The sequence below is a fragment of the Stegostoma tigrinum genome, chromosome 38 (assembly GCF_030684315.1).
Source record: "Stegostoma tigrinum isolate sSteTig4 chromosome 38, sSteTig4.hap1, whole genome shotgun sequence".
Taxonomy (NCBI): domain Eukaryota; kingdom Metazoa; phylum Chordata; class Chondrichthyes; order Orectolobiformes; family Stegostomatidae; genus Stegostoma; species Stegostoma tigrinum.
Window position 1 is genome coordinate 19472191 of NC_081391.1, and position 27274 is coordinate 19499464.

Below are 27274 nucleotides of genomic sequence, written 5' to 3' on the forward strand. Positions count from 1 at the left end.
AAGGCCATGTTGAATCTCCCTAATCAGTCCTTGTCTTTCCAAATACATGTAAGTCCTGTGTGTAGGGATTCCCTCCAACAGCTTGTCTCAGAAAAAAGGGCTGCAACTTCAGACTGAGGTGAGGAAAAATTTCTTCACAGAGAGGGCTGTGAGGTACCTTATGTCTATTTAATGGTGAAATAGATTAAGACCATAAGACATCGGAGTGGAAGTAAGGCCATTCGGCCCATCAAGTCCACTCCGCCATTTATATCATGGTTGATGGGCATTTCAACACCACTTCCCTGCACTCTCCCCGTAGCCCTTGATTCCTTGTGAGATCAAGAATTTGTCTATCTCTGCCTTGAAGGCATCCAACGTCCCGGCCTCCACTGCACTCTATGGCAATGAATTCCACAAGCCCACCAGTCTCTGGCTGAAGAAATGTCGTCTCATTGCAGTTTTAAATTTACCCCCTCTAATTTTAAGGCTGTGCCCACGGGTCCTAGTCTCCCTGCCTAACAGAAACAACTTCCCAGCGTTCACCCCTTCCTAGCCATACATTATCTTGTAACCATACATTATTCTTGATCAGTTGGGGAATCAAACGTTAAAGGGAAAGGACAGGAAAAGTGCATGTAAGGGCTGTCAGATCAGCTACTATCCTGTTGAATGGTGGAGCAGTTTCAACGGGCTGAATGGCCTGTTTCAGTTCCTATTTCTTATGGTCAGCGGCCCCTGTGGCCGGGGACTGTCATCGCAGGACTGGGGATCGTGGCCAGAGGAAGGTGACAGCGGCCCCTGTCGCCAGACACCTGTCGTTGCAGGAGGCGTGGGAGGCCCCGCCCCTCACCGCGGTGGGCGTGGCTACAGCTCCGCCGGTGTTGATCACGTGTCGCTTCACGGTCAGGTGATACCGGCTCCAAGATGGCGGCGTTGGCTGAATCTTTGTCGCTGGAGAGAGGTGAGTGAAATAGCTGACCACCCTCAAACCCTGCTGCCGTCGCATCTCTTTCTCTTTCCATGGGGGCCACCGAGACCCCGCGAAGGACCGGCATTTCATTCCTGATCCCGTTAAAGCTATGAATGAGTGACACCGCTACCCGCATAGCCAATCAGAGCCTGAACTCTCTGATTGACAGCAGGGTGGACCAATGGGGATGAGGTGACTATTAATATATATAAGGAGACCGACCAATAGCGAAAGGGGACGGGATCTATGGCGACTTTTTCCAGAATTATGGCTGATATAGTTCAGTAAAATATCTTAAAACAAAAATATGTGTCAGTGTCTATTTTAGTAATACGTCTCATTCTTAAATCTGTAAATGTATATAATCAGCCCGGTCAATATACATGTTAACAATGTCTCATAACTTTATCAGCATATATTTGTCCCACACATCTTTCTATCAATCATCCTTCACTTATATATTTTGTATCTCTCAGACATATTTTTGAATAATTTTTGCACATTTCGTATATCTATCAAATTCTATTTCAGTAATACTGAAACATAGATAATTATATCCCTGAAAGATATGCGAGGTGTATCAGTGAATTCTATAATGTCATATATATGAAACATATGTCTGAATACATTTAGCGTTTACCCCTATAAAGTATAGGACACATTACTGAAATGCATGCTGATATGTATCTGAAAGATACAAAATGTGGGGAAATATGTTTTTCAGATACCTGAAATAAATTTTGATATACGTGTATGTTTCAGTTATAGCTATCAGTATATGTTTCAGCAATTTATCTGTATATTGCAGTGTATTTATATATAGTGTACATTTCACATGTGTGTCAGAGCATAGACAACTGAATTAATTAAAATAAAATCAGTAAAAGGACCACTTCTGCCACAATTGTGCTGCCTTGTCATTAGTGCCATAAGACATTCCCAAATTTTCTCACATCCAATGCTCAAAAATGCAGTAGCAAACAAAATCTTTAAGATAGCTAGTGGGGTGTTTAACAAGCCAATAACCAGTCATTCCAGAATAACTGACGATTTTGTATGGTCCACCCAACAACAACATGCCCTATTTAACATGTGCACAGGTAGGATAGGCAGGGGGCTGTTCATATTTTTTGGCTTCTTTATTCATTCATGGGATGAAAACATCACTGGCTAGGCAGCATTTATTGTCCATCCCTGATTGTCCCCAGGGCATTTAAGAGTCAACCAAATTGCTGTGCGTCTAGAGTCACACATAGGCCAGACCAGCTAAAGATGGCACTTTCCTTCCCTAAAGGACATCAGTGAACCGGATAGGTTTTTCCTGACAATTGACAATGGATTCACAGTCATAATTAAATTCTTAATTTCAGATATTTTATTGAATTCAAATTCCACTATCTGCCATGGTGGGATTCAAACCCTGGGCCCCCAGAACATTATCTGGGTTTGATACATACGTGAAATGTATACTATAGATAAATTGCGGTGTGGACTTGTTGGCCGAAGGGCCTGTTTCCACACTGTAGGGAATCTAATCTAATCTAATCTCTTGTGCTCCACCTGAGAAGGCAAGCAGCAGCAAGTTAATTATTGCAAGTGGCTGTCAGTGAAGCACGGGTTCCCAGACTGGTTTCAGAAGCCACTGCCACACACCAGAAAATAAATTAGACGGAGCAAGAATACTTCTGGCCAGGGATGGGGCAGAAATGTCAAGCTTGAACACTACCTGCAAGCCAATTGCTTAATTTCTGCTTTCTGCATGGTCTAGATGTTACCAGAGCGATCGAGCTGCTGGAGAAGTTACAGCGAAGCGGCAATGTTCCCCCGCAGAAACTGCAGACGCTGCAGCGAGTTCTTCAGAGCAAGTTCTGCTCTGCCATCCGAGAGGTCAGTACGCAATCAGCGACTATAGCTTTGCTCCCTAAATGCATGCGCTCATTAAACTCAACATCAGCAAATGTGTTTGTGCATTGTAGCTCTTTCTGCATGCGTCAGCCTTTGAAGGAAAGAAGCTTATTTGCACATATTACTGTTGCATTTGATTAAAAATGAATTTTACTCTTTCTAACATGTACAATTTTAACAAAGAGTGCAGTGAGAATTTAAAATTCACTACAACATGGAATAGTTGAGGTGAACCGCATTGATATATTTTTGGCGAAGCTGGTGAACATATATGGGAGAAAGGAATAGAAGGTTATGCTGTTAAGAGTGTGGGGTGCAGAGAGGGGTAGTGGGGAAGACCTCTGTGGTGTATAATATTGGCTTAGACCAATTAATATCAATTAGCCAGTTTCTGTGTTGTGAATTCTATGTAGCTCACCTGTCCAGATCAAGAAGTATGTTTCAAAATGTCCCCAGTCAATTCCGATAATCAAGTCTTTAATGAGAAATTATCAGACTGCAATTACACACATCATGAATAATAAGGTAGTTTTGCCCAAGCTTTGTATCTTCTGGCATCTTAGCCTGTACTACAGAGAATATTCCTACCAAATTTAACTGAAAAATATACTTGGACTTAATGTCCATTTACAGCATCAGTGAAGATTAGCCAGTAACACCTTGTTTCAGAGATAGTAGGAACTGCAGATACTGGAGAATCGGAGATAACGAGGTGTAGAGCTGGATGAATACAGCAGGCCAAGCAGCATCAGAGGAGCAGGAAAGCTGACATTTTGGGCCTAGACCCTTCTTCAGAAATGGGGGGAGGGGGAAGGGGATTCTGAAATAAATAGGGAGGTGGGGAGGTAGATAGCAGATGGATAAAGGAGCAGTTTCAGGGCCAAAGAGATTAAGCGAGAATTGCAGCGGGAAAGAGATCCACTGAGGTCTTCCTGGAGGGAGGAGGGTAACTTCTTCAAGTTAGGCATCCTTAGAAGAAGCTTTGCAGTGGAGTTAACAATGTTTCGGAGATATTAGGAACTGCACATGCTGGAGAATCTGAGATAACATGGTGTACAGCTGGATGAAAGACCTCAGAGGATCTCACTGCAACTCTCATAATCTCTTCAGTCCTGAAACTGCTGCTTTATTCATCCTCGATCCGCCTCCCCCTTTCTCCCTATTTATTTCAAAATCCCCTTCCCCTCCCCCATTTCTGAAGAAGGGTCTAGGCCCGAAACGTCAGCTTTCCTGCTCCTCTGATGCTGCTCGGCCTGCTGTGTTCATCCAGCTCTACCCCTTGTTGTCTCAGTAATACCTTATACCTGCATACCATTTGTCCATAGAATATTGCTGTCTGCTCTCACATTTAAGTCATGCACTTATATTAACACTTCGTATTATTATTCTTACGCCCACATTTGAGATGGTAACTGCATATGTAAGCATCACACTGTAATTACACGCGCTGACCACTGGAAATACTGCGGGACAATTCCAGGCAAGTGCCATTTTAGATCTGTTTTGTTTGCCTACATACTGTGGTTTTTAAGTATGGATGTAGAAATGCGTAATGAGAAAGGTTAACAAATCGTGTGAGAGAAAGGGCAGACCATAAACTGTGCTGTGTTCCAATAATCCTGCACCTCACCTCAAACTCATACTAGATCTTTACTGACTGAGTGAAAGACCGTGGGAGAGCAGCTCAAAGTCTTTTTAAAAGCCCGGCATGCATGTGTAATGCCAAGTTTCCTTAATACGTTTCGCGCCATACTTGATTAACAGTCTTGTTGGTATAATTATACCATGAAGATGCCACAAGAGATCCGACAGCATTAGATTGTAATCCATGAGTGACTGTCTTTTGTACTGGGGTTGATTATAGTTATTAGTCTATTACATTAATTTTTGAGAGTACTGTGCAGCTCCATAATGACACAGGGTGCTGTGAGAATACTTCCGTGCAGGGGCTGTACAATTGGCTAACGTGCTGGGAGCCACAGACTTGCTGAAACTGTGTAGAATTCCTGGCATGTTAGAGATATATAAAGGGGTTGCACCAGTGCAGATTAGCTTAAGCAGTTAACACTATCAAACACAGAATTAGCATCAAAAGGTGTGTTTTTGAAATTTTATGCTTTTTTTTTGTTTTCTATCCCTGTAAACTTGTACTTTGACAGATTTTGTCATTTAGCTGAGTGCAGGATGTATAAGGAGGACAGCAGGAGAACATAATGGATGGATTCTTGGGATGTCAGGTTAGTCAGAGGAGAGATTGAGTCACGTGGCTCTGTATTCAGTAGTGTTTGAAAGAATGAGAGACGATCTCATCATCAAATGTACAATTCTGACAGGCCTAGACAGACAGGATGCAGGAATGATGTTTCTCCTGGCCTGGGGATCTAGCTCAAAGGGTCACATTCTTAGGATATGCATTCAATCGTTTCAGACTGAGATAAGGACAAATTTCTTCACACACAGTTCTGAGCCTGTGAATTCTCTACCATTATGGAAGAATAGAAATAAACAGATTTTCAGAAGCTAACGGTGTCAAACATAACAAAGTGTGTATCTAGATGCAGGCTAAGCAGCATCTCGGGAGCACAAAAGCTGACATTTCGGGCCTAGACCCTTCATCAGAGACGGGGATGGGGAGAGGCCCTCCCCCCACTGCATCACAAAACCAGCCCAGCTCGTCCCCGCCTCCCTAACCTGTTCTTCCTCTCACCCATCCCCTCCTCCCACCTCAAGCCGCACCTCCATTTCCCACCTACTAACCTCATCGCGCCCCCTTGACCTGTCCGTCCTCCCCAGACTAACCTATCCCCTCCACACCTCCCCACCTATCTTCTCCTCTATCAACCTTCGGTCCACCTCCCCCTCTCTCCCTATTTATTTCAGAACCCTCTCCCCATCCCCCTCTCTGATGAAGGGTCTAGGCCCGAAACGTCAGCTTTTGTACTGAAGAGATGCTGCTCGGCCTGCTGTGTTCATCCAGCTCCACACTTTGTTATCTTGGATTCTCCAGCATCTGCAGTTCCCATTATCTCTGGTGTCAAAGAGTCTGCGAGGGAACCAGAGTACGGCATTAAGGTAGAGGATTGGCCATGATCATATTAAATGGTGGAGCAGGCTCACTAGGACAATGGCCTAACCCTGCTTCTGTTTTCTGTGTTCCCATACCCCGTCTCTCATTCAGGTGTACGAACAGCTTTACGAGACACTCGACATCAGTGGCAGTCCTGAGATCCGAGCTCACGCAACAGCCAAGGTACCCACAGCCTGACGAACCCGGGTCCCTCACTGAGCACAAGTAACAAGGTATTTGCGAACCTGTGACCACAGGATCAGGAGAAGGCCGTGGTCACTTCTGCCATGCAGCCAGGTCCTGGCTGCTCTGAACCGTAACCTGAAGTACCTGCCTGAGTACAGTCGCACCAAGTACCTTTGCCTGACACAAATCTGTCAGCCTCAAATTTGAAAGTATCCACTGACCCTTAGCCACAAGAGATTTCTGGGGGAAACAGCCAGCTCTCCAGGCGTCTTTACGTGAAGACGTACTTCCTCATATTACTCCTGAATGGCTTGACTCAAATTTTAAGGTAATTCTGTGTCACCCTGAACTCTTTGACCAGAGGGAACAACCTGCAATCAGTTTTCAAAAATGAATTATTCATTCCTGGATTGTGCACCTCGCTGGTAAGGCCAGCATTTATTGCCTTTCACTAATTTGAGCCATAGACGCACGCAGCTCGGAAACAGACCCTTTGGTCTAACCAGTCCAAGGTGACTGTAATCCCAAATTAAACTAGTCCTACTGCCTGCGCTTAGCCCATATCCCTCCAAACATTCCTTATTCCTGTACTTGTACAAATGTCTTTTAAACATTGTAACTTGCATCCACCACTTCGTCTGGAAGTTCATTCCACACACAAGCTACTCTTCAGTGTAAAAATGTTGCCCCTCCTATGTCATTTCTAAATTTTTTCCACTCACCTTAAAATATGCCCTTTAGTTTTGAAATCCTCAACCCCGAGGGAAAAGATATCTACCATTCACTTTATCTGTAGGCCTCATGATTTTATAAACCTCTATAAGGTTACTCCTCAATCTCCTACACTGCAGTTGCTGCTGAAAAGGTGTCGCCCTGTTATAGTCCAACAGGTTTATTTGAAATCACAAGCTTTCGGAGCACTCTGGATGAAGGAGCAGTGCTGTGAAAAGTTGTGATTTCAAATAAACCCTTTGGACTATAACCTGGTGTCATGTAACATCTGACTGTCCAGCCCATTCCAACACTGGTACCTCCACATCATTGAGAAGCTGCTGATGAGATGCAGTCCTGAGCTGCTCCAGCCCTTTTAGTGTAGGCGCACTCCTGGTGCTTTTAGGAAGGAAGTTCCAGGATTTTGATCCAGCAATAGTGAAGGAACAGTGAAATAGTTCCAAGTCAGACTGGCAAGTGACTTAGTGCTGGTTTCCCATGTAGCTGCTGTCATTGTTATTTGAGGTAGAATGGCTGATGGGTTCGGAAGGAGCTTTGTCAAGTTGCTGCAGTTCAACCTGTAGATGGAGCACACACTGCAGCCACTGTGTGCTGGTGGTGGATGCAGTGCTGATCAAGCATGCTACTTTGTCTAAAGTGATAGCGGAGCGGCACTCGTCCAGTCTAATGGAGCGATTTCCATCACACTCCTGTTTGTGTCTTATAAATGGTGGACTGGCTCGAGAGAGTCAGGAGGTAAGTTACTCACTGCAGGATTCCCAGCCTCTGATCTACCGCTTGTAGCTATCATATTCATACGCTTGTCCAGTCAGTGGTAATTCCACAGAACGTTGACAATTTGGGATGCTGTTAAATGTCAATGGGAGGCGAATGCCATCAGCTTTGCTTGGCAGTTCTTGATAATGCTAGCTGACAAATGGACAAGAAGGAAGAGAACCTGCCTGTGTATTTATTCCACCCTACACCCAGAGGGGTAACAGACTGACAGAGGACACTTAAACAATGGGTCCAGTTTCTCTGTGTTAATTAGTGGTCAGAGTTTACATTTTATTTAATGTATTTATTTCAACAAATGCTGAACATGATTGGTAATCGTGACTTTGTCAAAGAGGTTTATTTTATGAATCGCTTGTAACGAAGATAGAAGCATTTAGATGGAGAAACAGAAAGGTTTATGGAGGTAATTCTGGGACTTCAACCCCAGAGAGCCAAAGGGCCTGGTTCTGGTGGAGTGCTTTACTGTGGAGTGTGTTGATTTTCAAATGAAGTGTTAAACCAAGGTTCCATCTCTCATCCCAGTTGCACAGGAGTGACCTGTGGTCACTATTTGAACAAAATTGGTGGCATAGTAACAGTGAAGAAGATTTTCTGAGATTACAAAGGGATCTTAATCAAATGGGTCAACGGACTGAAAATGGCAGATGGAGTTCAATTTGGATTATGCGAAGTATTGCATTTTAGTACAACAAACAAAGGTAGGACTTACATAATTAATGGTCGGGCCTTGGGTTGTGCTGTAGACAGAGGGATCTAGGGGTTCAAGTACATAATTCTTTGAAGTTTGTCACGTATAGACAGGGTGGTTAAAAAGGTGTTTAGCTCCCTGGCCTATATTGCTCAGACCTTTGAGTATGGTAATTGGGAAGCTGTGCTGAGGTTGTACAGGACATTAGTCAGGCCTCTTGTCTCGTTCTCGTTGCCCTGTTGTTCAAAGAATGTTATTAAGCTAGAGAGGGTTCAGAAGAGATTTACCGGGATCTTTCCAGTTATGGAGGGTTTGAGTTATAAAGAGAGGCTGAATAAGCTGGGACTTCTTTCACTGGAGCACAGGAGGTTGAGAAGCAACCTTGTAGGGGTTTATAAATCATGAGGAGTATAGGAAGCGTTAAATGGTAGGTATCTTTTTCCTAGGATGGAGAATTTCAAGACAACGGGACATATTTTTAAAGTGAGAAGAGAGAGATTAAACAAAAACATGAGGGATAATTTTTTTTTACATCGAGGTTGGTTTTTGTATGGAATGAAGTTTTAGAGGAAATGGTTGATGTGGGCACAGTTACAGTGTTTAAAAGACAGTTAGCAAAGTTCGTAAGTAGGAAAGGTTTGGAGGGAAGTGGGCCATGTACAGACAGGTGGGACAAGTTTAGTTTGGGCTTATGGTTGGCCTGGACTTGTTGAACCGAAGGGTCTGTTTCCGCGCTGGGTGACTCAATAAGTGACACTTGAGTTCTCCACTGTGAACCAACCAAAACTGATCCCTCAATGGTTGTTTTAAGAGAGAGATTATCTTGTCATCTACCTCGGTGTTTGTGGGATGTTGCTTTGCGTGCATTGGTTGCCGTGTTTCTTGGATTGTTAACAGCAGCTCGGTTTCATAAAGAACGACACAGTCTGCAAAGCCCTTTGGGACTCTGAAAAAGCACTATGTCTATGCAAATTATTCTTTCCTGCAGAGAAAATACTCCCGACTGTGTGTCAGTTAATCCATTTTCCTGTCTCTTTCTTTCCATATCCCAGGCAACAGTTGCGGCCTTCGCAGCCAGTGAGGGACACGCACACCCCAGAGTTGTGGAACTTCCTAAAACAGAAGAGGGCCTTGGTTTCAACATAATGGGTGGAAAGGAACAGAACTCCCCAATCTATATATCCCGAATTATACCTGGAGGGGTAGCAGACAGACACGGAGGTCTTAAACGGGGCGACCAGTTACTCTCAGTAAATGGCGTGGTGGGTGTTGAGTTTTAATTATTTCTGGTGAATGTGACTGGTGGCAGCAAATGAGTGAAGCTGGCTGAAGGCCAAAGAGGTTTATAATGCCCCCGTTTTTCCTTTGTTGGTCAGGAATGTTACAACCGAGGCTGGTGCGCTACCTCCCTCTATTCCCGCAGCTCCACAGGACAGAAATTTTCAAGGTTTAGCAAAAAATATTGTCAACCAGTTTGTTTTCAAAAAAAAATCAGCAAAATTACTAATTTATTATGAAACGGGACTTAGTTCAGCAAATATGTAAATCTGATTAGCATGCAGTTGGAAATATGAGAGTATAAATATTTGTCCTTCTAAATAACCCCAACAAATACAGAGTAATTAAAAGAAAAAATAAGACTATAAGACCTAGAACAAGAATAGACCTTTTTAGCCCTTCAGACCGGCTGTACCATTCCATAGGATCATGGCTGATCCAGCACTTTCATGTCCACGTTTCCAACCTTTCCCTCTAACCCTTGATTACCTGACTGATAATGAATCTGTCCATCTCAGCCTTACACAAGGACTCTATGCTTGCTGCTGTCTGTTACAAGGAGCTCCAAAGACTCCCAACTCTAAGAAAGAAGAAACTCCTCTGTATCTTAGTCTTAAAGTGGCACCCCTTTATACGGAGACTGTGTCCTCTGGCGGGCCGTAATGTCTGTCATGAGGGAAAACATTCCAATAACATTGAAGCCCATTAAGAACATAGAACATGACAGCACAATACAGACCCTTTGGCCCACGATGTTGTGCCAAACTCATACCTGAAACCTAAGGTCTATCTAACCTCCACCCCTAGATTATACTATCAATCATATGCCTATCTAATAGCTGCTTAAATGCCCCTAATGAGGCAGATTCCACTACCCTCTCCGGCATGCATTCCACGCCCTGACCACTCTGAGTAAAGAACCTACCTCTGATGTCTCTGTGATATCTACCTCCTTTCACTTTAAAACTATGTCCCCTTGTAATAGCTACCTCCATCCTAGGAAAAAGTCTCTGGCTGTCCCCTCTATCTATAGCTCAGATCATTTTGCACACCTCTATCAAGTCACCTCTCATCCTTGGTTGTTCTGAAGAGAAAAGCCCTAGCTCTCTCAGCCGTTCCTCGTAAGGCCTTCCCTCCATTCCAGGCAACATCCTGGTAAATCTCCTCTGCACCGTTTCCAAGGCTTCCACATCCTTCCTGTAATGAGGCAACCAGAACTGGACACAATGCTCCAGATGTGGCCAAACCAGGCTTTTGTTTGGCCGGAGCATAACTTCTCGGCACTTGAACTGAATCCCTCTATTAATGAAAGCTAACACACTATACGCCTTCTTAACAACTCTGTCCACCTGGGTGGCAGCTTCCAGGGAGCTGTGAACATTAACCCAACGTTCTCTCTGCTCCTCCACACTGCCAACAATCTTTCCGTTAACCTTGTATTCTGCTTTCAAGTTTGTCCTTCCGAAATGAATCACTTCACACTTTTTTTTCAGGGTTAAACTCCATCTGCCACTTTTCAGTCCAGCTCTGCATCCTACCAATGTCCCTTTGTAAACTGACTTTTACTTAACCTTTACTCTCTTCACTTTATGTTGTCACTAAAGACCCAGGTTGTATCTGCACAGCACATGTTTGAAAGTGACTGGATGAACACAGCAGGCCAAGCAGCATCAGAGGAGCAGGAAAAAAAAATTCTCTGTTTCAATGAGATCACCTCTAATTCTTCTAAACTCCATTGAGTCAAGTCCCCACCTGTTTAAACCTTGCTCAGAAGACATTCCCTGCAATTGGGGATCATTCTAGTGAACTTGTATTGAACTGCTTCCCCTGTACATTTGCACTAAGAATTCCCAACTCTTATACTGCAGTCTCCCTGAAATAAAGACTAACATTCCATTAGCTTAAAAGGAAGAACTGTGGATGCTAGAAATCAAAAACAAAACACAAATTGCTGGAAATTGGTGTATCATTCCAGATACACATCACCCTTTGCATGAAAAGCTTGCACCTTATGGTCTTTTATATCTTTCCCATCTCATCTTAAACCTATGCCCTCTAGTTTTGAAGCCTCTGAGCCAATCATTGTTGGCAGGCAAAAGGCCTTTGTCGTTGACAGCAGATTATCATTCCACAGACCGAACAGTTACTTGTTGCCAGCTGAATCTCCTTTCATGCACCCCTCAAGGCTTCAGCAGCTCTCAGTGCACTCCCTCCACTGCTTGAACAAACAGCACTGTAAATAGCACATGAAATGCATGACAGGTAACTTGCTTTTAACATGTGCTGTAATCCTTTCCACAATCCTTGGTTTTTATAAATAGTCCAATTCCTATTTTAATCCACAATCAAAATTACAGAATGAACCCCTTGTACTATAAGCCATAACATCCTAACTCAAGAGTATATCAAAGAAAACAAAAAAAAACTGCAGGCTCTGAAAATCTGATTCAAAAACACAAAAGTACTAGATATATTAAGCAGCTCTGGTAGCCTGCATGGCAAGGGAAGCTGTGTTAACATTTTGAGTTGAATATGACTGTTGTGCAAAACTGAAGGAAGTTAGAAATTTTACCCTGAAGAAAGTGGAGAGGAGGAAGACAGATACGAAGGGAAGGTCTCAGACACGGAGGAGGGCGGGAGAAATTAAATGACAAAGGTTTTGTGGAAAAATTAGCCTAGGAAGTGGTAATGGTCGTAAGGAAAAGAGAAAGTAGATCAAAGGCAAAAGAATTGTCTAAAAATATCAGTCTCAAAGGTGACTGTGGATGGGCAATAAATGCTGGCTCAGCAAGTGACTCCCATATCCGATTACTGATTTATTTTTTGAAAAAGTCTTAGGCTTGAACATTTTGGTTGAGCCCTGCAACTACAGCTTCTTTAGAGGGGAGAACTCCGAATTTTCAGTATTCCTAATGTTTCCTGACATCAGCCCTGAATCACCCAGCTGCAGTGTTAAGACTCTTCCTTCCTCTCCTCGACCCACCCCTCCACAACTTCTCTGCATTCCCTAACCACGGTAGATATCTCCCACCATGAAATCTATCAAATCCTTAAGACCTTAACTTGACACCTCTCGAATTTCAAGAGTTGAATGAATACAAGCCCCCAGTCTTTGCCTTTTGTCGGTCTGTTTGGATGTGTTATGTCATGCTGCCGTGGCTATCACATCTGAAGGTGGGATTTGAATCTGGGCTTTGTGGCCCACAGGTAGGGTTATCTCTGTGCTACAAGATCCTCGACAGGCCCAGTCAATTCTAACCTCATAACTTGACCCTTTTAGCCTTTGTATCATTTTGGTGAAGGTGCACTGCACTCTGTCCGATGCCAGTGCACCCTTCCTGAGGTGGAGTGCCCAGAACTGAACATGGTTACTCCATATGGGATCTAACCAGAACTTTATACAACAGCTTAAACAACCTTGGGTTTGGTTTGTCTATTCTGGCATTGTTTAACAGACTCAGTTATTGCCTTGACAATTTACTGGACTGTATTTTAATCTAGGTTCTGTCTTCACAAAGAGCACTGTAAATATCATCTTGTGTTTCCTTTCCTCTGAAGAGTTGTCATTGTAATATGGCCTCTCTTGGCCAATGGGAACTTGTGGTGAAGTGAATTGGCAGCTTTTAAGGCTCCATCAGCAATGCTGTTTCTTTGACTTTTTTTTCTGCCTCTCTTATACATTTCAGCACGTTGTAGGTTCATAGATAGAATCTTTACGGTGTGGGAACGGGCCATTCAGCCCAAAACATCCACACTGCCCCTCTGAAGAGCATCCCATCCAGGCCCATCCCCCTCCCCTTTCCCCATAATCCTACATTTCCCATGGCTAATCCACCAAATTTACACAATCTGGACACTCTGGGCAATTTAGCCTGACCAATCCACCTAAAACAAATCCTTCTGGAATTGGTGAGACAGACTGCTCAAGCCACTTTTCAGTCGTGCACCTTCCAATTTACTATCTTAGGAAATAGAAAGGGGAAAGACTTGTAAATGTAGTGGATGTTTGCTCTCCAGTGCATTTGCTTATCTTACAGGCCAACAATTGCAGCTGTACTGGCATATAACTTTGGGAAGAAATCAGGCAATTTAGCATGGTAAATCCACCTCATCGGCACATTTTTGGACTGTGCGGGGGAAACCAGAGCACCCAGCAGGAACATGGAGAATGTACACGCTTCACACAGACAGTGGCCCAAAGGTTCTTGTTGCAGTGAAGCAGCAGTGACCGTACCATACAGATTAGGTGCTCACTAGAATTCAGAAGAATGACAGGTGATTTTATTGAAAGTTATAAGGTTTTGATGGCAACTTGATTGGTTTGATAGGAGATGGAAGTTTTCTTATGGGGGAGATCAGATCACGGGGATGCAGTTTAAGAATAAGAGGCATCTATTTTAAGTTGTAGATGTGAAGTTTTGGTATAATTGTCTGCATGGCTACAGGCACACATTGGAGCACTGTACTTTGCTGGCTATGCTGTTAAGTCACAATACTTAAAACTCCTGCATGGATTGTGGGTGTCACTGGCAGACTGGCACTGGTTGAACATCTCTAGTTGCTCTTTAACCCATAGGTCAACTCAGAGACTGGCTAACAGTCAGCCACATTAGTGAGAGTCTGGAATCACATGTAGGGTAACAAGCCCGTGGTAATGAGTGGTAGATGATCTTAACTGCCTTCTATTTCTTACAGGGCTATTTATATGGCTGTAGGACACTCTGGCTGCATCCTTAATCCCTCCTTTGGCTTTGGTGTGTGTGCATATACGTGTTTGAATTATCGATATGTGTAATGGAATTCAAGGGATTGAACGTGGGATTGAGGGGGGTGTAGAATGGTGTTAAATTTTCCTTTCTTTATGTCTTGCTGCCTGTTTGGATTCAGAGCGTGGAGGGAGAGCAGCATGAGAAGGCCGTGGAGTTGTTGAAAGCTGCACAAGGCACTGTGAAGTTGGTGGTGCGATACACACCTAAAGTCCTGGAAGAGATGGAGGCACGCTTTGAGAAAATGAGGACGGCTCGCCGCAGGCAGCAACACAACAGCTACTCGTAGGTCTCGGGATGGCAACAGGAACTGGTTAAAACCTTTCTTATACTGTACTGACTTCATAACTTGTGAGACAGATTCACAAATACGCTGTGTCAAATTGACAAGCTGGTTGTCAAGCCTGACTTCCTCCTCCCACCCTTCACCTTAAACAGCAGCAGCCAGTTTATCTCCTGGGAGTGTTAATTTGATTCTAAGCCAGCTGGTGAAGTATGAAACTAGACTCTAGTATTTTTCTTGCTTTATTTACAGAATGAAGCATTACAAATGTCCGATTTCCTAATGGCCACCCCACTGCGGCAGCAGTATCTCTTTCTACGCTATTCAAAACAATTGAACAAAATCAGCCAAATTAAACCAAACTGAAAGGGGGAGCTGTAAAAGTCAAATGCTCAAATGAAGCTTGCAAACTTTAAAATGCCGCTTGGGGCAGAGATAATGCTGTCCAGATCCTGCAGTGTCCACTGTCAGGGGAAAGGCCTTAAGTGTGTGGGTGAACCTTGCTTTGACTAATTAAAAAGAGGCTATAACATAACGCACCCCTTATATACATGGAACACAGAGTTTTCAACACCACAATAAAGATATACGGGTGTGGTCTATCTCTGTGCTTTTCTAATAAATCAGTTAAAACAGTGAAACCAAATGAGTGAAATTAAGCAGACGCAGCTTCTCTTTATAAATGCTATACAGTAAACTGCTAGATACCAAACAAATGCTCTTCATCTGGTTTCTTAACAATATAATTAATGTCCTATGAATATGGAGGAGCAAAAAGAAAACCCAGAACTAGTATGGATGAAAAATTCTCTGGAAAATTGCCCTCCAACAATCAGGAGTGACTGAATGCAGTCCAGAAGGCCACGTGGAGCATGTGTTACAGAAACAACTGTCATTTAAATAATGGAAATATTGACACCATTGCCTTCAGTCCCGATTCTTTTGTCACCGGCTCCATCACTCCTCCACTATCTGTCTGAGGCTCAACAAGACTGGTCGGTGTTATATTTGACACTGAGATAAGCTTCAAGCATAATTTGACTGAGTTGAGAGGAGTTAATAAGCTCTGAAATTCTCCTATCTCTCCACCCATCAATCTGTCAGAAACACTCTCCTCAAAACCTACCTGTGCTTTGCAAGGCCTTTGATTATCTGCCCTGTTATCGCTTTAGTCAGATTGTGAATTAGCCGTGTCTTGGTAATAGCAGCTATTGCTGCTCAGTCAGAGTTGTTAGTTATAGCTCCGTTCTAGGACTTGAGCACAAATGTTAAAGCCAACACTGCAGTACTGAGGGTTACTGTTTGTCGAAGGTGCCCTCTTTCTGATGAAACTTTAAACAAGAGTGATTTCTGGGTCAGCAGGATCATGTCCCGTGAGGAGGGGTTGAGGACTCTGCACTTCTGTTCTCTAGAGTTTAGTCAAAAGTCACACAACACCAGGTTTTAATCCAACTGATGAAGGAGAAGTGCTGTGAAAGCCTCTTATTTCAAATAAACCTGTTGGACCAAAACCTGGTGTCATGTGACTTCTGACTTTGTCCACCCCAGTCCAACACCGGCACCTCCACTTCACTGTAGGATTTAAAAGAGAGAGCTGATCACATTAAAATGTGCAAAATTGTTCCAGACTTGGCAAGATAGTTGCAAAAAGGAAGTTTAAACAAAAACTGAAAGAACTGCACATGTAGTAAATCAGGAACACAAATAGAGATTGCTGGAAAAGCTCAGCAGGTCTGGCAGCATCTGTGAAGGACATATCAAAGACTTTGTTTCAGGTGGAGTGACCCTTCCTCAGATGCTGCCCGACCTGCTGAGCCCTTCCAGCAACTTCTGTTTTTGTTGCAGGAAGGAAGTTTACCTTGCATGGTGGGGATGCTAGAACAGGGCACAGTCTCAGAATAAGAGGTCATTTAGGACTGAGGGAGAATTTCTTCGCCTAGAGGATGGTAAATTTTTGAATTTTTTTTTTTACCCTGGAGGGATGTGGAAGCTCAGTGTACAGCAATTGATAGATTTCAAAATCTTAAAGATATCAAGTGAGATAAGATTTGCCACGATCTAGTTGAATGGTGAGATGGGTCAATGGGCCGAGTGTCCTGCTCTTGCTGTTACAGGCTGGAAGATAAACTGTACTTAAACAAAGATAAAGTCCACACTTTTAGTGAGAGCATTTTTCGGTTAACCACCCTTTATAAACCTCATACCCCAGTGATTACCAGCTCCCATATTTACACAACTAGTTTGAACCCATTTTTTAACTTCAAAAAAACCTATTTTCTAATCAACCTGTGCGATGATGTTATTTCATACTTCTGGAGCAGTTGGCACTTGAACCTGGACCTCCTGGTATGAGGGTAGGGTCACTACCACTCTGCCACAAGAGGGTTCCTTCAAACCCAATGTTTTTTTGTGCCCACATATTATCACGGAGCACCTTTGCACCACCAAAATCACAGTAATCTTTTGCTCTTGTTTTAAACTAGATACCACCACCGGCGAAAACACCTGGAGATCAATAATTGAGTATTGACTAGTAATGGCCATCATGGACAATGCAAACCATCAAAAGTTGCTGTGTAGAGAGAGCACGAAGGGACTTAGTCAAAGTGCAGCTGGAGGAGGAGATAAAGCACTCTATCTCCTGTGGTGCCCGCTCTCTTAAAGCATTGAGAACATTGATGCCTTCAATCCTAACTAACCCTCAATGAATATATCAGCTATACACCCCTTCATGCCATATTGGATGATAACACCTACTTCCAGTGTTCCTAAACCAAGGCTCTGCCAACCCTCTCAGATAGTTATAAAAGAATCCTTGGGACAATTTCATAGTAGGGAGGATGAGTTATCCTCAATGTTCTCGGCCAATATTTTATCAGTCACTTATAAGCACAAAGCCAGATTATCTGCGCAGTGTCACAATGTTTGTGAGAGTTTGCTGCAAGCAGCTTTGATTTCCTCCATCACAGTAATGGCTACACTTCAAAAGTGTTTCATTAGCAGTAAAGAAGTTTGGTGATCTAAAAGGCGCTATAGAAATGAAAGTTATCTTTAGTGTCATAAAGCTTGTAAAGCACATGGGATAATTATTATATTCAAGACACCCTATAGACGTGATTTGTTATTATATGCAAAGCCACATCCCTTCTTTATAATCCGATCTCTGACCTACTAGGGAATGGTTTGACTCCCTTTTGGAGGATGTTAGAGAAGAAAGAGCATCAGTCTCATCAGCTGACAGTTTCCAAAGGCTTACCACTTCCATGGAAAATACAAATCATTCAATATACAGTCAGTTTGTACTCTTTGGAGAGGAAGTTAGTTTGAACTCTCTCTGTCAAACTGAAATACTCAGGCTATCCAGCCCTTGAATTATTTTATAAACCTCTCTCACGTTTCCCCTGAATCTCTGTGGCCCTGAGGTAGCCAGGTCCTGAAGCTGACCTGGGTAGTGAAGGTTCATAATCAGAACTTTGTACAGTTGTGCTGTAACTTCACTCCTGGTCTGGCATTTTAGAAGGTCTTTTTATAAACTTGCAAGGTTTGGTTTTGGCAATCTTTGCTGATCTCAGAGGAGCCAGGGGCTTGGGGTTCTACAATTGCCTTCAACACTTGTGGATCATGAGGGTGATTTATTAGTATTTATTATGGTGTGAGAAAAAAGGTTTTCACTCAGTGAGTAGTTGGCATATGGAATGCATTGCCTGGAATTCTGGTGGAGGCAAGTTCATTGGAGGCATTCAGAGAGCATTGTACAATTATTTGGATGGACATAATGTGCAGAGGTTTGGCAAGAAAGCAGGAGATTAGCACTCCTTTGAAGAGCCAGCACAGGCATCATGGGCCAAATGGCCTCATTTTGTACTGTAAGACTTAAGTGATCCTGGATCTGTGCATCTGATGCTAGCTGGCAGGTTCTAGCTTGGTGCTGTCCTCTCCATTTAAGTTGACACTTGCCATCTTGAGCTCACCTAATGTAGTTGAACAGTTTTCCCAAACAATAGCTAGGCATCTGAATCATCAACTAGCAGACTTCAGAAAGTTGAAAGCTGAAGAGAGTTGGGGCTGTGGAATGAACAGAAAATGTTCACATTTTTAGTAAGAGCATTGCCTTTGTGTTTTATAAGTAAGGTCTTGGAGCACTTATAGTCTATTAGACTTATAGATATACACTGACTTCTGTGCCACATTGAAGAAACGCACAGTTAATGAATACTTATTGTTTATTAATTCAACATTTATTGCCGAACCCTAACTTAAGGTGTCTTGAATGCAGCTGAGATGTTTCAGAGGGCTGCACCTGGTGTCAGTCTAGACCAGGTAGAGATAGCAGGTTTCTTTAACAGTCATCTGTGAGTCAGATAGATTTTTATGATAATCTGAGTTTCATGTCACTATTACTCACACCAGTTTTTTTTTCCTATTTCAGACTTATTTAATTAAATGTAAATTCTCCAATGGCATTTAAGCTCATCTCTCTAGATTATTAGTCCAGGCATTAGGATCACTAGTCCTAAATCATTATGCTACTGCACCCACTTTTGAAGTGTAATCACCATTGTAATGTAATTGCACTGAGATTTACTACTGATCAGTACAGAGCTGGTCACTAACATGGAATGGTATCCGATTTATTATCAACATATTTGATGACGGTTTTCAAAATCACGAAAGGATCTGGACAGAATAGAAAGGAAGAAACTGCTCCCATCGCAGGAAGGATTGAGAAAGAGAGGCCACATGTTTGCGACTTGTCAAAATTGATAGTAGTAACAATGCAGAGCAAGTGAATAAAGAAGAGGAGAACCATTTTCATGCAGCAGGCATTTGGGGTCTGGAGTGTGCTGCCTGAGAGTGTGGAGGAGGCAGATTCAGTCAAGGCACTCAGGAGGGAACGGGATTATTATCCAAAAACAAATAGTCAGGTTTACGCAGAGCAGGCCAGGAGTGGCACTGGGTGCATTGCTCATTTGGAGAGGTGGCACAGGCAAGAGGGGCCAAATAGCCGCCTCCTGCACTGAAACCATTCTCTGAAAACATATAAATTATATAAATGTTATGACATGCTTGGGCTCGGTGTACAGTTTGTAAGATCATATGAAATAGGAGCAGGAGTAGGCCATTTGGCTCCTCAAGTCTGCTCCATCGTTCAATAAGATCTTAGTTGATCTAATGTGACCTTAATTTCACTTTTCTTGTCTCTACCCAAAACCCTTGATACCCTTGTGGAATCAAATTTCCTTATTTTAGAGATGCTTATGCTACAGACAAGGAAGTGTTTAATCTGCAGATGTTATGTTTGGATCATTATGATTAGAAGCGCACTGTGCAGCTCTCTTGTTATCTTTTTTTTCCCCCGGCAGGTCACTGGAATTCAGAGGATAGCCGGTTTGATCTCCTGTTTCCAGAGGTGGGCCTGGTACCAAGCATGTGATGCAGCTGTTGTGCATGTAGCTAAGTGACCCTCCCTCCCTGTTACTGTAGGTCTGACCGTGACAATCCCTGCGAGCTTAGTTGATGTGAAACAGGACGTAGCCTTTTCACAAATAAATGTTCAGTGCATGTTAGGGAGTTGGGTGGGTCGAAAAGAATGGTTTATGTTCCAGAATACGTATCTTGACACATCCTTGGTGTTTACGTCTTCACACACCAAAGTAAAATACTGCAGATGCTGGAAATCTAAAGCAGAAACAGGAAATACTCAGCTATTGAGGCAGCAGCTGTGGCGACAAACCAAGTTATGTTTTATGTCAGTGATTTATTAACTGTTTCTGACGACTCAAAGCGTTAACTCTGTTTCTCTCTGCACTACCAGACCTACTGAGTATTTCCAGCATTTCTCTTTTTTTTATTATAGATTAGTACATCGTGAGTTTGGAAGCAAGTAGCAAAAGCGACAGAAATTTTTCAGTGAAGTTAATACCTCTCTAAATGTTAAGGATTAAAGGTAGCAAAAGTCCGTAATTGTGGTAAGTCACTTACTCAAATAGTCAAATGTGAATAGATGTTGTTAAATGACTGACAAAAGTAAAAATTGCTGGAAAAGCTCAGCAGGTTTGGCAGCATCTGTGAAGGAGAAAGCAGAGTTAACGTTTCAGGTGGAGTGACCCTTCCTCCGATGCTGCCAGACCTGCTGAGCTTTTCCAGCAATTTCTATTTTTGTCACTGTTAAATGACTGGTTTGTTATCAGTTATATTTCCCTGCGCTGAATGGGTTTTTCACACTGAAATCTAAAGCACTAAGCACTATTTTAGCTCTACTGTTTGAAATATCTATTTGACATTCTGAACTCCACAAGTCAAGCCTTCAAGTGAAGTAAGTTGTACATTTTGGATCGGGATTAAAAGTTCACCTTTGTTCATCTATTATTTAAATTTGCAATTTTAGCACAGGAGAATGAGGTTATCTGTGTTTGTTCAATTTAAAAGTTCCATCTTAAGCTACATTAGATTGGAGAAGGAAGGTTCATCAGCCAGGGTCAGACTGATGGAGGCCAGTGTAATGTGACTGGGCCCCAGTTACCTGACATTTGTTAACTTCTGATGAACTGACAATGGGAATATTTGAATAGTTTGGAATTCTGAAGGGAATTTCAGCAATGTGTGGCGCAATGTTTAAATGTTAATTTATAAATAACACTTACCCGTGATCATGAAATGTGCCGGGCATTATTGTGAAACATTTCAATCCCAGTAGTTTACAGAGTATGATCTCTTCCCCACTCTTTGCTCCCCCAGGCAGAAATGTCTGGTTCGCAATTGTGTTGCTGCAGCATCTTTTATTTGTGCCTGATTGAGTACACATCTTGATCCAGTTTACTTGAAATATAATTGACCTGATCTTATCTTAGCTTCACATATTCTAGGAACTCATAAAAGGGAGTGCTTTGTAACTTAGCTCAGACCTATTGGATTTCAACCCAGATGCTGAACCGTTCTCCATGTAAGATAGACATGTACAGTGGCCTGCCTTGGTTTATGTCAGCCTTATGACTGACATTCCTTCACCAAGCTGCAATGGTACTGGGCATTGTCACTCCATGCAACCTCCACTTTGGTTTTAACATGTATTAAAGTTCGGCTGTGTGGCTGAGCAGTCTAAGGTGCTGGACTGGAGCTCCGATCAAATTGTGGGTTTGAATTCCATTGCTGCAACATTTTAGGGGCTCTTGTGTCTGTGCCAGAGGCCTGGGTTCAAGACTCACCTGTCCCAGAGGTGTGTTATAATATGTGTGAATACATTGATGACAAAAAGACCTACTGTCAGCCATGCTGGTCAAAGGATAAAGTATTTACGATCCCTTGTGATTTAGTGGTTAGAATTCAACACTTTTAACAGTGTAGCCAGGCTACAATTCTCTGTCAAGGAATGAGGGCTTATGGATTGTACTGATTTATAGTGACCTTATTACCCAGTGGTAGTGTCCCTGACTCTGAGCTGTTCCACCTGAAAGGGTTGATTAAACCTTATTCAGAAATTCAGGGATTTTAATTGTCACCTGTTACCCATCCTTGCTTGTCGTTTGGAGCCTGGTGGCTAATCATGTCCAGTTACGAGTTCCAATGCCCAGTGCACTTCCTTGCTGACTGGTTACTGTCACCAGCCTGTCCCAATCACTGATGGTTATTGCAGTGACCAGTGAAACCCACTTTAGTGAACAAGCAGTTGACTAGTTAAAAATGCAATAAGTACCATTTTAGAGAGAGGTACAGCAGGAAGTAAGCGGCACACCTTGCTGCCACAATTGTAGAGCTTATTAGAGTAATTGTTTTCAAGAAAATAAAATCACAGCCGAAACCTTGGAGAAGTTATAAATGGAATTTGGAATTTTCCTTTGGAATTACATTGCATTGATCTGCATTTTGAAGTTTGTTTGACTGATGGCCTTCAAAATGCCTGCTGCTTATTTTGTTTTAAAACTGGAACGTTGGAAGTATCCAACTCCTTACAGAATATGGACAGACAAACTCTAATATGCAGTGAATGGCACAACTGAACACCTCAATCTATATGCAGAATATACAACACAGAAACAGGCCATTCAGCCCCTCAGACCTATGCTGACCTTCATGCTTCAGAGGAGCCTCCACTGTCATCTCAGCATGTCCTGCTTTCTCCTTTGTGTGTTTATCTAGATTCCTCAGCATATAAACCATTCCTTGTGACGAGATCCATATCCCCACCCAACGCTGAATAAAGAGTCATCTCCTGAATCCCTGATTGGATTAATTAGCAACAATCCTGGTTCAGTTCTAACACGTGGAAACACCTCTAAGATATCAATTCCCTGCATAATCTTTACTGGGACTCTCCTCCGCTTTTATTTTTTTTGAAAGAGAAGAGCTCCCTCCCACGTCTGATAATTTTGATCTCTGAGTTTTCACATATTGATTCCCAACCTTTCAAATTCTGCTGCCTTTGGTTACGCACAAGAATTTGCCTTGTCTGAACGAGTTGGTTATAGCCGGGGTGGGGGTGTTACTTTTAGTTCAGTTTTACCAGACCTCCTGCTGCTGCCACTCCCTGGGCAATGGTGCTCCGTTTAAAAAAAACATTCTAAGTGCTGAAAGATTTTAGAAGTGTAACCAGGCAAGCCTCTGCAAACCCACAATTCCCAAATGATAGTACTTTGCGGATTATTAGACTGCTAACACTTTGGTGGAGGGACCTGGCTCTCTGGGGCAACCTGCCTTCTGTTGCATGTTGCTATGCTAAAGTAAGCTTTAATGTTACTGGAATAAAACTGATCAGATGTTAGGAATGCGTATAACAGTATTTTGGCCTGAAATGAAAATAATTTAAATCCTACCTTCCCTTTGACTTGTTGGCCATTTCTCCACTACACTGTCTTTGGCCTTTTTAAAGTCTTAACTGTGGTTTTATTCATTAACTGCTCCAACTTGATTTATTCTTATTTTGTTTAACAAAGTTTACGATACTTTTATTCCTTTGTCACCTTGCTTCCATCTAATTTTTTTTTTGGAGATGGTGATGAAAGGACAGGCTCATTAGCTTGCCCTGTCACTGGTCAGTTTTTGACCATGAAAGTTGTATCTTAATGGGCAGTGTAGCTGCAGGTGGAGTAACCCATGAGAGACTGCCATAGTGCAACAGCAGTGTGAGAGAGGTTTCAGCAAAACTGTTGTAGCCTTCTGGATGTATTGTTTACGGACGAACATACCTCATTCATTTCTTTCTGTGCAGCGTTTTATTTTTGAAACATGAAATTTGTTTAAGGATGAACAGATGTTCCCATTGTTGTCGTTCAAGTTCCATGTCATGATGATCTGCCCACCGCCCCATGCGTTCCTGTTCAGTTGCTCATTGGAGCCTCTTGTTTCCAACTTCAACGAGCATATGACTTGGGAAAGGAATAGACACGGTGGTTCCCCTTATCTTCCTTGTGTATACTCAGAGGAAGCAAATGTCCTCTTCCTGAGGACTTTTGTCCCCCAAGGTTCTAGATCTCCCGCCATCACCACCAAAAACTCTGTTTCCTCCATTGGCCACGGCTTGTAATCCTGGGATGGCACCTTTGCCCGGAACAGTAAGCAGATATGAAAGGATGTTCAAAACCATTTCTGCTGTTTTACAGTTATCATTCAATCCATTCTGCTACCTGACCCCTTCCCATCAAGTCCAAATATCCTAGTGTTTAAAATGAGTACTCATTATATAACCATTTTACACTTTACAGCCACTGAAAGTGGTGCAGTGCAATCCTACTGTAATCTTCATGTTTCTCCTGAATACATTTTGCCATTACGCAGCTTTAGATAGCAAGTGTTTACACACTATTCTTCCATTCAAAGTATGATGACCCAACATCTTCTGTATCCTCACCTTCGGTCTGGCCATCCACCCTGCGGATGTCACTGGATACCAATTAGTTCTCTGTCTCCCTCTGTCTCTTTTCCCCCCTCACCACCTCCCCCTGAACCCAGGGATAATGCCATCTGTAGTGATGCCACCCCCACTGTTGTGGTCAGCTCACTCAGCACCAGCCATGAAGGAAACCCGGTGCCTCCAGCTCTGTGTGTTTTGTAGTGACACTGAGTTGTGCCTTCGTCTGCTTGAAGGACCTTAGCGATGCTGCTTTCTAATCATTCACTACCTTCATCTTTAAAATGTTAATATATATTTAAAAGTAAGTGTGTTGTATAATTAAATCAATAAAGAAATATTTACAATGCAGACCTCATGCTTGATTATATTGGAAACTGATCATTCGTTATCTGTATGTAAAAAGACAGAAGGGCAACTAAATGTTGTCTCATTGTTTACCTGACTGACCAGTACGGATTTGGTGTTTCTCTTCAATTTCTGCTGCTAACCAGAATCTTCAGTGGCTGGCCCTAGTATAAACCAGGAGAGGAGCAGCTGTGGCACTGGTGGATTTGTGTGTGTGTGCGTGCACACGCACTAAGAGATACCTCATCTCTGTCATAAAATGGCCTTGCTGTGCATCACATGTTGTTCATTTTTCCACCCAGAGGATGGTGCAGGGTCTAGATTGCACCTGCCTGGGAGGGTGATAGAGGCAGGTAACCTCGAACCTCTTTAAAAAAGGTACTTGGGTGAGCACTTGAGATGTCACAACATTCAAGGCCAGAGGTCAAGTGCTGGAAAGCGAGGCATATGTAGATTTAGCGTAGTTTTGGCAGTACAGGTCTTCTTCAGTGCTGAATGATTCTATGGTCAAGAGATGGGAAGTGTGATTATCCTATCATTGGAGCCTGGGATAGTTGAAAGGAGGTAACACTGACTGGGGCCTCGAACCATGGATGAGGTTATGCCTTTATATACCACATTATTCCCCATTCCACAGTAGGTGAGATTGATGGCCAGCCCGTTCGGGGATTAAATGTCAAATTTTTACAAGCGGGGTGAAATGCTCAGCAACTCTGGACCATTGAGATTTGCAATTGGTCTTTGTAGCTGAGTAGTACTCTGCAAATTGTGCACTTGCCTTGCCAGTGACCTTCACACCTATGTGTATGTGTTTATTTTGTGTGTGTGTGTGTGTGTGTGTGCGCGCGCACTGAGAGATACCTCATCCCTGTCATAAAATGGCCTTGCTGTGGATCACATGTTGTTCAGTTGAGGCCATTGCTAGATGCTGGATCACACCTTCCTGACTGAACAGTGTGAAGTATTGTATATCTTGAACATATCTTTGTGTTAACTGGAAATAGATCTGGGGATGTCTGTAAATCCTGTATGTAATGTAAATGTACTAGCATAATATGCACTGATGTATATTGTAAGCAGCTCAAGTTTTAAGTGTTTGCATAATTCTTTCATATAGGTACTGCCTAATTTATTGCCCAATAAAACTAAAATAAAATTATTTAAAACTGTAAAAGAAATGTGGAATGCTTACTTTGCAGACACCTGAATGGTTTAGATAAAGGCACTGCAATGCAATTTGAAATGAAGTCTCTGTGGGTGCTTCAGAGCCTTAATGCGGAAAATTTCTTTCAGTATAATTTGTTTTGTGCCAATTGCTTGTATGAACTACTGGTGAGTATCTGCCTGCATCTCCAGCATGGCACATCTTTGCTTTAAATTTCCATCCACTCGGATGACTGATGAGACATGGCTTCAGATTCTGATGATGATCTGTGACACAGGAGGTGGGTGGTTTGTTGGTTAAATGTACAGTGTGAGCTTGAACTCGTCATGAATCATTGCCTCTTGGATCAGAACTGTTGCGTGTTGTCACCTGGATGTTCACAAAAAGCCGGAGTCAAGCACACACTGAGCCATGGTGTCAGGATCCTGCGAACAGTTAGTGAGTGAGAGATTTCTGCATCTTGAGCCAACAGGGGGCAGTGGAGTCAAGAGAAGCCAAACACACACTGCCATCCCTTGGAATATGATCTAATGTGTTTCTGTTTCTCTAATCTAAATACTTTTAAATGAGGAATTGAGCAGCACAATCTGACAACAGTTATTGGAGGTTGTGATGTAACAGGGTTTGTGACCAGCAGCTTAGGTCTGAGCCCCAGCTTAAGACTTGATGACAACTAAAGGTGCATTCGCAACGTGGCCAAAGAAATGTCAGTCTGTAAGTCCTTCTGACACCTCCGGCCAGTGAGTATTCTGTCTCAAGCTTCTGCCTACTGCCTACTTACTTAAACGCTATCTGCATGTCCTCAAACACTGTGTGAATGGACAGTGATATCTAACCTGAAGCACAATGGCCAGATGGTACTGCTCTTGCTCTTCAGTTTTCTTCCTGAAGCCACGCCTGACCCCTGCCCCCCTGCCACAGCTCTGCAACCACCACCATGGAGCTAAGGAGAAAGGCCCTGAACCTAGCCCAGCCAGGATACGAATTGAACCCTTTACTGCAACCTGACCCAGAGACCCTGTTTCCTAGGAGGTGCAGATTGCTGTGATAGTGTGCATTTCTAAGTCCACGTTCCAATGGGAGATACAGACTGTGATGGTCAAGGCTGCAATTTTACTTCCCCTGCATGGCTGACCCGCCCTTACTGCCTGCCATTGGCGTGTGTTGAAAGGATTTACAGGCTGATCCTCAACCTCTTTGGTCCTTGCTATGAATGCACGTATCCATCAAGGCTTAGAGTGAGACTCGAAGCACTGGCTCAGAGGCAGAGACATTACCCATTG

The 27274-nt window shown here is 42.9% G+C and overlaps 1 protein-coding gene across 3 annotated transcripts; it reads left to right on the top strand.

Annotated features, from left to right (window-relative positions):
• Nucleotides 1-885: 885 nt before the first annotated feature.
• LOC125447140 (protein lin-7 homolog B) lies at nt 886-25958 on the top strand. 3 transcript variants are annotated; one of them, XM_048521293.1, is made up of 7 exons: nt 886-943; nt 2721-2839; nt 6036-6107; nt 9360-9569; nt 14473-14636; nt 19998-20044; nt 20492-25958. In XM_048521293.1, exons 1-6 carry the CDS (start codon nt 907-909, stop codon nt 20017-20019), a joined length of 624 nt encoding a protein of 207 aa, XP_048377250.1. In that variant the 5' UTR covers nt 886-906; the 3' UTR covers nt 20020-20044; nt 20492-25958. The 3 variants fall into 3 exon arrangements, with proteins under 3 accessions (XP_048377250.1, XP_048377249.1, XP_048377248.1); XM_048521292.1 differs by having other exon boundaries at nt 19998-25958; XM_048521291.1 differs by lacking the exon at nt 19998-20044.
• The last annotated feature ends 1316 nt before the right edge of the window (nt 25959-27274 follow it).